General features: G+C 49.4%; 1 protein-coding gene across 1 annotated transcript; it reads right to left on the bottom strand.

Moving 5' to 3' along the window:
- Window positions 1-5,057: 5,057 nt before the first annotated feature.
- On the bottom strand, window positions 5,058-8,490 carry FOS (Fos proto-oncogene, AP-1 transcription factor subunit). Its single transcript, XM_002914704.4, has 4 exons — window positions 8,176-8,490; window positions 7,163-7,414; window positions 6,628-6,735; window positions 5,058-6,504 (listed from the first exon to the last, which is right to left on the bottom strand). The coding sequence occupies exons 1-4, from the start codon at window positions 8,314-8,316 to the stop codon at window positions 5,863-5,865; spliced, it is 1,143 nt and encodes a 380-aa protein (XP_002914750.1). The 5' UTR covers window positions 8,317-8,490; the 3' UTR covers window positions 5,058-5,862.
- Window positions 8,491-12,217: the final 3,727 nt, after the last annotated feature.

The raw sequence follows: 12,217 nt of genomic DNA, 5'->3' as shown, positions 1-12,217 counted from the left end.
ACTGTGTCTTGCTCCCATCTGAAACCAGCAGCTGATAAATAACAGACACACAGAAACTTCTTATTGAATTAAATGAAGCCCATGCTTGCTCTAGAGGGTAAATATTTTCTCCCCTGACCCCCATCTTCCTTAATTATAAAGATAATAAATAATAGCTAACATATCTACACTCTAACAAGCACCCAATACATAACTTTTTAATGCTTGCAGCAACCCCAAGAGGTAGGTACAATTATTCCCCTTTTACTGATGGGAAAACTAAGGTGCAGAGAGGTGAAGTAACTTGTCCGAGGTCAGGGAGCCAGGATTCAAAGCTGGGTCTATGCTCTGAACTACTCTGCTTTATTGGATCCAATTTCTCAAACCTAGATCAATTTATCGTAGTTTTGATCATTGTAGTTGCGATAAGAGTCTCATAATTGATCAAAAAGCCTGAAAATCAATCACTTGCGACCACAAATTGTTCCCCAAAGTAAACATCGGCGGCAACTGGGGCCCATGCCATCCACCCTTATAATGAATGTGCTGCCTCACCCTTGAACTAGTCCTCCTTCCTGGGGGCCTGCTCCTAGTGTAACTATCCGTCAAACCCCTCTGGGTTCTTAGCCTAATCAACTGATTGAACCAAACTAAGCACCTCCTTAGTGTGAGCTGAAAGTAAAAAGGGCTCGTTAATTAGGAAGAGCTGATGGCCATCAGGCCAGCCAGCCTCCCTGGGACAATGGCCAAGAGCCCTTTCTGCCCTTGGGCAAAGGAAAAGCAACTTAGTTCTGAGTCCTTGAGTGAGTGTGTGAAGCCAGGGCAAGGAATTACTTTGAACTAAACAAGTTATGCTTCGGTTGCTTTCTCCCGTGTGCAAAGAAAGTGGAAATCTATCCAGCCAGCTCCCTCCAGGGACTTTGAACTCATTCATCAGAATTCAATACGCTTTATTCCCAACTGCCTTCCCTCAGGTCTGGGCATATGCTCGGTAAACGATGATTATGATAACGACATTGATATCAACAACTGACAGTAATAACAGCTAACCCTTCTTCTATTCTAATGCATCCTAAATTGTAGGCTTTATGCTTTAGCTTACCAATTGCTAGGCGCCAATGAATTCAAAGTGGATTTGTGTGGTGGTCTCAAATTTCATATGAACAAGAGTGAAAAACATAGGTTTGTTTGTTTCTTTGAAGATGATTATACCTATCTTCACCTATACATCCATTCTTCATTTGATGTTGAAACAAATTTCTCAATTTGTAATTAGTCTGGAAGTGTCACTGACCTGCAGTATGCTTGTATTTTGGGTGCCTCTTAAAATTTCTTCCCACGCTAGGTACTTCCTCACCTTAATATTGTAGAATCCTTGACGGGAATTTTTTTTAAACAAAGGACATGCTTTTCTACCCAGGGAGAAGACTGTGAAGTACACAGCTTATCTTTACTTTTAAATTCTACTTCTCTCCCTTTCTGTATTTTTGTAATTTTCAACTGCCTTCATTTATTTACCCATCTTCATCCGTTTAACAAGCATCTGAGTGTCTAATAGATATTGGGGTTACAGAAGTGATCAAGACAGAAAAGGGCCCTGCTCCCATGGAACTTACAATAAAGTGGTGAAGGGCAGACATTTGTTATAAATGAAAAAAAAAAAAGACCCACATAAATTAGATGCTGCAGACAGTGACATGTGCTATGGGGAAACAAAGCAAGATAGACACAGAGTCATGGGGAGGAAATGTGCACAGCAATTACTTCAGATAGAATGATATGGAAAGGCCTCCTGGAGGAGATGTCCTTTGAGCTGAGTCCTTAATGACAGGAAGGAGCCTGTCTTGGAAAAGAGGCTCAGGCAGAGGGACAGCAAGTGCAAAGGCCCTGCAGCGGGAATGAGCTTGCTTTGTGTCAAGAATGGAAGGAAAGCTGATGAGCAGAGTGCCTGCAGGGGAAAAGGAGGAGAAGGCGATGGGGAGGAGTTAGAAGTCAGCTCTTCAATGTTAATACAAAACAGTACCCCTGAAAGGGATCCGATGTTCAGCATTCAAATGATGCTCACATCTCATTTATTTTCTGATTATTGGATTATTCTGTGCTTAGATGAAGTCTCATACGCAGTTTAAAGATTTTTGTTTGTTTTAGATTTTTTGTTTGTTTGGAGAAACATTGAAACTTCAGGTGCTCTCCTTAGAGTAATCACCTGAGAACTTTTACTTTGCCTCAGTCTCGCCTTTGTCCTTTAATTAAAGATTGCAGTTGATTTATTTCATTCACACATGGAAAGTTGTTGTTGATACAAAATTACTGTTATTAGAACAAATTGCTAAATGCTACCCTTTAATTTTAATAATTGCTCATGATACAGGGATGTGCAAAGACAATACAGAATCTATAATCCACCATTATATGGAGATAAGTATTTTTTTCTTCTTCCCTTTTTCTATCTCAGATTAATTTAGAGCTGGAAATACAATGGCAGGGTATTCACTTTGAAACTGAATAGGCAGAGGTAATCCAAAGGAGACAGTAGATCAATTCCAGGAGCTGAGGAAAGAGTGGGGCATGTGTTTGAAGCCAGACATAAAAGATGTGAAATCCCCATTGCTTAATATCATGAAAGGGTCTGGATATAGGAGAATTTTTTTTTAATTAAGTAGGCTCCACACCCAATGTGGGACTCAGACTCATGACCCTGACATCAAGTGTCGCATGCTCTACCAACGGAGCTGGCCAGGTTCCCTTGGAATAGGAGAATTTAGAGAATATGTGTGGAATTTATTTCTGCTCATGGAAATAGTGCAGAATGTATTCTTTCATCCACTGGGCAAATATTTATTAACCCTGTACTATGAACCAGACACTGAGACAGGTCTGGGGATCCACTGATGACTAAAGTAGACATGTTCCCCATAAGGAAATGACCCCTCCCAGCCTTATTCCCAACCCTTTCTATTATAAGTGTTATCTTTTGTATCTTTTGGGATAGTTGTTTTGTTAAGACCAGCGTGAGGTCATATCTTGTGGGTAGAGATCAGTCTTTCCCCGAGAGGAAGTCAACATTCCTAGAACCCACCATCCATGGGAGTTGTTGAATCCTGACTCAGGAAAAGAGGATTTGGAAAGAGCCCTTCGGCTGAAAGAGAGGGAATTCCTTTCTTCTCTTGATCCCATGAGAATAGTCCACAGGGAGCTTGGTGGGATGTCAGCCCTACGAAGCACACTCTGGACTCTGAGAAGCCTGTTAATGGGATTCCCCGTGTGCAAGTCCCTCTCCCTGAAATTGCAATGTGGTCTTGTTGATGGAGCAATCTGGTCTCCACCAGGTTATGATGAACTAGAGGAAGGGTCTGGGCACAGGCTAAGGCTGTCAAAGGGAAAGCAATGTGCTTTCTCTAATCAGCATGGGATTGACAGGGGCCATTAGTCAGGTCCTGGGAGCAGTTCAGTGTCCAGGGCTGAGGTCCAGCCACACTTCACCTGGGAAATCTCCTTCCGTGGGTTGTTCTTTCTGTACATGTAAGGGGAGCGGCTGGCTTCCTTGCATGGTATCTCACCTTGTTACTTCAGATCGGGGTGTTCGTTACAGTAATTTTGTAATTAGTCTAGGCCATATTTAAAGGCTACAGAGGGGCACCTGGGTGGCTCAGTTGGTTGAGCATCCGACTTGATTTGGCTCAGGTCATGATCTCAGGCTCATGGAGCCTGCTTACGATTCTCTCTCTCCCTCTGCCCCTCCCCCCACTCACTCTCTAAAAAAAATTGTAATAATAATAATAAAATAAAGGCTACAGAAAATTTACCCTCTCAACAGCAAACAGGGAGTCTAAAGCCACTTCCATAAGAGCCTAAAGTAAGTTGGTTTCAAATGTCGATTATTATGTGAGGCACAGGGAGATCAGAGGTGAGAACATCAACCTCAATGGAACTGTCATTTCAATTAAAACTTTCAACTTGACTGAGTGTGACACCCCATAACCACCCAGTGTTTTTCATTATCACCAAAGCATTGGGAGGCCAGCACTGAAGCCCTCTTCCACCAGGAAGGTGTGGAAACATGGTCTCTGGCTTCCAAGCATGTGGCCGGCATGGTACCCGAGAGCAGTGGGGAGAAGGGCTCCTCTCTCTGTGGTATGTGCATGTGCGTGTAAGGGCCCCATTATTCGAGGTGCCCCAGACAAAGGTCATGCTCTTCTTTAAGATGATAAAGCTTCTAAGTTACAGCTTATTCAGAGCCGTGTTGACTCCTCCGTAATGAGCTATTATGTAACTTTTTATTTACCGAATGATCAACCATTATTTGTACTGTTCGAGATCTCTTTCAAATTCTCAGAGCCAGTTTTCTCTTGCCCCCAGCTTAAGCTAAATGGCAGGCATATGATGTTCAAGAAATGTCAGAAATTACAAGGCATTTATTACTAAGGGATAGGGCAATAGCCCTCCTTTCCTTATGAGAATAAAAATAGTCCAACTAAATGTATGTACGAATTAAGTCCTCAGAAGTTTTCTTTTCTTTTCTTTCTTAACCAAGTACTAAGAGACAGCTCAGCTTTAGGGACAGGGTAAGGAACGAGGAAGTTAAGACTGGAATCTCACTAGTGGCACACTGAGAAAGTCATTCATTCTAGCCATTCTTCAATTTGCTCACCTTTAAGGTGGGAGTAACTCCTCACATAATTTTGTGGGAATAAGAAGTTAAAGTGGTTTACACAAAGCTTCTGTTTGCTAAAGGGATCCCGTTAAGATCAAGACATTTCAACTTAATATAAGCACAACTAAAATTAAATATTTCCCCCTTTGACTTTCAAAACCGAGGAGCAGGCAGCCACGTTCCCACAAAAGTTACTGCACAGCCAATTGCCACCCCAGAATCTTCTAGAGAATCTTAGCACCGCCATATGAACACAAGTATTTGTAAGATATTCCAACATCAGCTCTAGAGTTTCCTTCTCCTTTTTGATAAGGGATCAAACAAAGGGGCGTGTCCCCCTCCAGGAGCCACCCTTCTGGACAAACTGGTCTCCAATACCTTTCAGAATCTTACAAAACTTCCAGAATGAAGAGCACAAGGTTGGTCGCATTCAACTTAAATGCTTTTATTGACAATGTCTTTGAACAATAAGCAAACAATGCTTAAATTTTTCATTCAAATTCACTTTCCACATGTCAAAAGACCTCAAGGTAGAAAAAAATAAAATAAAAATATAAATATCTGAGAATCCATCTTAATAAATAAATTAAAAACACAATAAAACGTTTTCATGGAAAACTGTTAATGTCAGAACATTCAGACCACCTCAACAATGCATGATCAGTAACGTTACAATGAACATTGATGTTGAAGAAAAACTACAGTACATGGATATAGCTACTTATTTCTATCTACTAGAAAATAAAGTCATATCTTTTCTTAGTTTAATATTGGTCATTGCTAATCAGAACACACTATTGCCGGGAACACAGTAGTTATTGTTAAAATCAGCTGCACTAGATACAATTCGAAAATATCCAGCACCAGGTTAATTCCAATAATGAACCCAATAGATTAGTTAATGCTATGAGAAGACTAAAGAGAAAGAGATAAGAGACACAGACCCAGGCCTGGCTCAACATGCTACTAACTACCAGCTCTCAGATGTGTCACTGGGAACAATACACACTCCATGCGTTTTGCTACATCTCCGGAAGAGGTAAGGACTTGAGTCCACACGTGGATGCTTTCAAGTCCTTGAGGCCCACAGCCTGGTGTGTTTCACGCACAGATAAGGTCCTCCCTAGGTCTACGGGAACCCTCGAGGGAAGACGTGTTTCTCCTCTCTGTAATGCACCAACTCGGGCAGCGGCACTGGTGGGTGCCTGCGGCCTCCCCTCCCTGCCTGCTCACAGGGCCAGCAGCGTGGGGGAGCTGAGCGAGTCAGAGGACGGTTCGTTGCTGCTGCTGCCCTTGCGGTGAGCAGCCGCACAGCTGGGGAAGGAGTCAGCCTCGGGGTAGGTGAAGACGAAGGAAGACGTGTAGGTAGTGCAGCTGGGAGTACAGGTGACCACGGGGGTGCACAGAGGCTCCAGCTCTGTGGCCATGGGCCCCATCCCCAGGGAGCCACCATGCAGGGGCTCCCAGTCTGCTGCATAGAAGGAACCAGACAGGTCCATGTCTGGCACGGAGCGGGCGGTCTCGGAGCCGCTGGGCCTGGATGACGCTGGGAACAGGAAGTCATCAAAGGGCTCGGCCTTCAGCTCCATGCTGCTGATGCTCTTGACGGGCTCCACGGAGGGCTTGGGCTCAGGATCACTGAGGAGGGGCAGGGTGAAAGCCTCCTCGGACTCGGGGGTGGCGGCTTCGGGCAGGCCCCCGCTCAGATCTAGGGAAGCCACAGACATCTCTTCGGGGAAGCCCAGGTCGTCGGGGATCTTGCAGGCAGGTCGGTGAGCCGCCAGGATGAACTCTAGTTTTTCCTTCTCCTTCAGCAGGTTGGCAATCTCGGTCTGCAAAGCAGACTTCTCATCTTCTAGTTGGTCTGTCTCCTGTATACAGAGGGATAGAGCAGAGCATAAGACACGGATTTATTCAAGGACCCTGCTCCCCTATACCAAGTCTCCAACTTTCCCCTAAGTTTGAAAAAGGAGTGACCCACAGAATCTACCTACCGCTTGGAGAGTGTCAGTCAGCTCCCTCCTCCGGTTCCGGCACTTGGCTGCGGCCATCTTATTCCTTTCCCTTCGGATTCTCCTTTTCTCTTCTTCTTCTGGGGACAACTAGAAAAATAATTTTCAAGAAGACCAACAGTCAGTTACACGTCTGCCATCAGCTCTGTTCATCCACCCCAGTGAAACTGGCCCCTGCTGCTTCCCAGCTTCCTGGCACCTCAGCTAGGAAGCCGTTTCTAACCTGCAGTTGTGGGCTGGGTGTGACTTGCATTTAAAATAAGATCCTCAGCAAGAGAACAAAGAAGAGCCCAGTCTAAAAGCCTGAGACAGGAACCTCTTAGGCAAGAAACTGTTAGAGTATTTCTTGGGGTAGGACAAGCACGGTCTGGCCTGGGATGGAAACGGCTTCGAGCCAGGGTTCTCCTTTGAGGATATGTAGTGAATTCTATGTAGTGGCTTCACACTGTCTACTGTGCTCCCCGTGTCCACCAATGCCAACTCCCCCCCCCAGAGAAGGTGCTGAAGCACTCCTCACCTGTTCCACCTTGCCCCTCCTGCCAATGCTCTGAGCTCTGCCTCCCGTCATGGTCTTCACGACTCCAGCCCTGGAGTAAGCCCCAGCGGAGGGGGTAGGGACTCCATAGGGGTGGGGGGCTCTGGTCTGGGAGGGGGCCACGGAGGAGACCAGGGTGGGCTGCACCAGCCACTGCAGGTCCGGGCTGGTGGAGATGGCAGTCACCGTCGGGATGAAGTTGGCACTGGAGACGGCCAGATCCGTGCAGAAGTCCTAGAACGAAACAGAAGGGGAAAGCTGACGTGAGTGAGCAGGTTCCGGACACAGGTGGGGCGAGTCGAGTTTCCAGTGCCGCATGCAGCAGGCGGAGAGAGAGGGAGGAGAAGCATGCCCGGGACTACTCGGGTCTTTCTTTATGGCCCTCATCCTGGATGGAAGGTCTCCCCGTTCCCTCTCACGAAATCCGCAACGCAGTGCCTTTCTCCTCCACCCTGCTGCTGCGTCCCCGTTATCCCTCCGGCATCACTCGCTTGAAAGGGGGTTTGTTATAAATATCCCTGACGTCCGCGCTGACGCAGGCGCCGCTCCGGAGTCTCCTGAATGAACTCGCTTTTTATCAATGAAACTGCCTTACACACCCGCCGGCTTCACCCTCCTCCCCCGCCCCTCCTCCCTGCTCCAGGCTGCTATGGGAGAGGAGATTGCCGCTTTCTGTTGCCTCCCGGAGGAGCCAGGCTCTAGTTCGCGAGTCTTTGCTTGGGACGTGTTTGGGGCCAGCGAGCGTCAGAGGCCAGGCAGAGAGCGCGGTCCGAGGGCAGCTCAGGATGAGCTTGCCGCGGCAGAGGAGAACCAATTCCTACTATGACAAGCGTGTATGCGCTGCCAAGTCCGCGGCTCCCGAGATAGGGCTGCTCCGGCCGAGGCAGCTTCCCACCCCTGTCAAAGGGGTCCGCGACTCATCTTCCCGGGCGTCCCGCCCCGGTGTCTCCTCCCCGGTGATTCCGGGCCCCGCGGTAGCGCGAAGCCAGCCTCACCTGCGCATTGACGGGAGAGCCCATGCTGGAGAAGGAGTCGGCCGGTGAGTGGTAGTAGGAGAGATTGTCCCCGGCCGGGGAGGCGCTGCTGCAGCGGGAGGAGGACGCCTCGTAGTCGGCGTTGAAGCCAGAGAACATCATGGTCGCGGTGAGTCTGGGCCGGGGCGAGGGGCTGAGGGGCAGAGACAGGTAGGAGCTGCGGGGCAGAGCTGGGTAGGAGCGCGGTCACTGCTCGTTCGCTGCGCCGCCGCCACCGGCTCTGTCTCGGCTTCTCGGCTGCTCGCTGCAGATGCGGTTGGAGTACGAGGCGCCGCAGCCACTGCTTTTATAACAGCATTCTATGAATGAGCCCCCACACACGTCATGGGCGCTACCATCGCGGCGCGAGGGGGGTGGCGAGCGGACCGGGTCAACTCTGCGGCCTCCTTGCCGCCTCCGCCGCCCTCGCAGCTTCCCGCCTCCCGCCTTGGCGTGTTTCATTACCTCCTGAGTGATTAACAATCTGGGTCTCAGGGGTCTCGGGGACCCCCTAAGATGAGGGACTCCAGGGATGGCTCCCCCCACGACCGCAGGGAACGGCCGTGGAAACCTGCTGACGCAGATGTCCTAATATGGACATCCTGTGTAAGGGGGGACGGATTGACGGGAACTGCTCGCCGGCTGCAGCCAACACCAGGGGTGCCGCGCGGGGGGAGGCGGGGGCCGCGGCCGGGGGAGGGGAGGCGGGAAAGGCGAAGAACGCTAGCGAACATTCGCACCTGGTTCAATGCGGACCCTTGTTCCCGGGGCGGTGTGGGGGATGGGTTGGGAGCGCCTTTTACCGGTATACAGAACCCCGGAAACGTGCTGGGGCTCAGGTATGGGAGAAACAGGTACACAGCCCGAGGGCTTAAGCCTCGGCCCCCGAAGGAATGCGCCTCCCCCCACCCCCCGCCTTTCCCAATTCTAGCCCTAATTCAGTGCGAGCTGTGAAAGCAGACCCTCAAGCCCCCAGTCCGGAGCAATACTAGGACTGTTACTGCCTTTGGAAGCAAAAAGTCGGGAGATCCAAAACAAGAGAATACGATAACCTACTTTATCTACGATGTTGGGTATTTTAATTTTAATTGTTTTGTTTTTTCGTTTTTAAGGGAAAAAAGCGCATTTTTCCGCCCTCGGCCGTACTTAGGGATATTAGTGTTACTGTCAAATCTCGGAGACACTAGCCAGTAAACATTGTGCAGAACCTCCATGCAAGAATGTCTGATGGGTTCGTTTGCCTAGTTCTGAGCCGGGGCCTGGGGAGTGGGATGTGGTTGGGGGGGGCTATGTAGACAAGGTGGTCAGTTGGGGGTACCGGGTGGAAAGAGCCTTTGGGGGAGCGCAAGTTCGAGCTGGGGAGTTAGATGAGGTTCGGTTCCCCAGGAAGCTGGGCTTACTGGCAGTCCACAGCGGGTGATTTTCCAGCGCGGACTTGGAAGGGGGAGGACCGGGGGCGCTGGAAGAATCCTGGCCAGCAGCTCCCAGGCGGGAGACCTCGGCCGCGGGGACCTCAGGCGCGGCTCTGTGGCCTGGAAAACAGGGTTGGGACGGCTAGGTGCTCGGGAGTGCGTTGCGCCCCCAGACGCCCCCAGCCTCCTGCTCCGTTGCGAAGGACGCCTGGGGTCACATTGCCCCTGCCTGGGTCCCCGCGCGCCAGCCTCCTCGGGGACGCGAAGTCGCAGATCCCGGCAGAGTCGTTGTGTCCCTTCCCCCACTCTTTCGGGCCAGGGGCTCACGGTGGGCCCCTAGAAAGGGGCGAGGCGGGATTAGGGCAGCGGGCGGATCCCTCCGGGCGCGCGGGGAGCTGGACCGCCGACCTGCCTCCCGCCGCCGCACCCCGGAGCCAGGCGATCCTGCTATAGATAGTAACAGGGAAGCGGCTGTTTACAGCAACACTGCGCCGCCAGGGCTGTCTCCAGGCGACGCCGCGCGGCCGGGCGCGCCGTCGGCCTGGCCAGGCCACCCTCCCTCCTCGCTCCCCCGGGGCCTCGGCCTCCCCGGCCTGGCTGCGGCCGCTCCCTCCGCCTGACATCATCCTCCGGGTCCGGGGGCTGCGTGCGGCTCGCGCGCGGCCGTGCGCTAACCTCCATTCTTAGAGATGAGAACCGGGCGGGAGCTGGGAGGGCAGGGAGGCGGGGATTCGTGGAACTGGGCCACTTGCTATTTTTGCATTCCCTGTCACAGGCAGAGGTGAAAACAGAATTTCATCATTGTATGTCACTGGTTTATGTTGGTGGGAATTCAGGCGCTTTTTTCCCCTTCACATAAAAAAAGGAGAGAGAGAAGGAAAAACACATAATACATAAACACAGACTTCTCGGAGATGCCCTGAATCCTAAAGCAATTCTTCGGCCTTCAGTTCTCCTAATTCTCTCATCTGTCAGGCTGCTTCACTGTCCTTGACTATTTAAATAAATTAATTAATTAAAAAGTTATGAGCGCTGAGGGCAAATCCATCTCTCTTCTTATTAACTCAAAGTAGGTCAAGCTTTGAATTCCTGGGTCTGGCCTTGCCTTCCATTCATAACTGGATCCCAGGCCACTTAAGAGAAAACCTAGAATGATTTCATTGACTTCCCTTTCAGAGTTTGAATCAGCTCAGCCCGACACCTAAAGGGTGTGTCAAGATTTTATATCCAGGATTTATCCCATATATTATTTCATTCTGTCTTTGCCAATAAAAGGAAAAGGGTCTTTGGATGAACCTGTCTCCTCTCAGATAGCTTAACTCTTTCCTTCCTGGCACCATTATGACCAGAGAGTGGGAGACTTAATAAATCCATCCTCTGAAAAGGACAGAATCATGAATTCACAATTCTTTTCTTTGTCAAAGAACTATTGAGAGCCTCTTAAGGCCATGCACCCCTATGAGTGCTGGGGGCTGGCCCTTACTGTAGTGAACAGAGTGGCCCCATCCCTACCCTCAGAGAGAGTCCAGTCTTGGGGAGAAGACTGGCAAATCAGTAGACACTTGCAGAGCAGCAGCAAGTGCTTGGATAGAGGTAAGAACAGGGTGCGATGGAACACAGGGGAGGTTTGGGAGAGCAGTATCAGAGGAAGTGACTACAATACAAAGATGGAACCTGGAACCACTGTCCTCTGGGAAATGACATGATAAAGATTGAAATGCCGGAGCATCCGAATCTGCGATCATTCTAATGTCCTCGCGCATCTCAATCCATTTCAGGATTGCAAAATCACATTTTTAGTATGGAGCTCACGTGGCATAGCCTTAAAATAGAGAGAAATCAGAACCAACAAGTGAAATTATCTTTGCCATTTGCCAAGGTCAGGGTGACTTTGAGACAGATGTGTGTGTGCCTCTGTGAGCTCGGTGCTCTTCCAGCACGGGGGATTCTGTGTTCTGGGCAAGTCTGAGCATATAAAACCAAAACTTACGCACTTTGTGATTATCTGTGTGCTGAGTTCCTCCTATTTGGGGATCCAAAAGTGAAAAGGAGGGGAGAATCCCATATCTGATTTTAACCCAAATTGAAAACATATCTATCGCTCCTCAACAGTTTTTCCTTATCAGATGGAGACTTTTCCTATTTTGCACTTTTCTGACATTTGGATTAAGAGACCTGAGCCACATCAAGCATTTGTTCAGGAACTCTGGAAGTCAGTGCACATTGTTAAGCCTGGTGTTATTGCAACACTGAGTGAAAGGCTGCCGTCTGCGCCGCCTACGTAAATGCTGCCGCACACAACCCATCCCCAGCATGCAGAAGTAGTTATTTATTTGGGGAAGTGTGGTCTAGTGGTGAAGGGTTGTGGTCAGAGCACGGGACCAGAAGCCAGGAAGATGCGTATAGCAGAATCAACTCCTTCAGGGACTTGGGGAAGTCGCTTCTTAGACTTGTTTAACATCTACACACTTTTGGCCTTTCTCTTCTTTCATGTACTGGTATTCACTTAGCACCTAGCACAGTGCCTGGCCCATAGTAGGTGTTCAATGAAGATCTCTTGATGAATGAATGAATGAATGAATGAATGAATGAATGAATACCGTCATCCAAGC

Source organism: Ailuropoda melanoleuca, chromosome 14 (assembly GCF_002007445.2).
Source record: "Ailuropoda melanoleuca isolate Jingjing chromosome 14, ASM200744v2, whole genome shotgun sequence".
NCBI lineage: Eukaryota > Metazoa > Chordata > Mammalia > Carnivora > Ursidae > Ailuropoda > Ailuropoda melanoleuca.
This window is presented reverse-complemented; position numbering and strand designations above follow the sequence as displayed.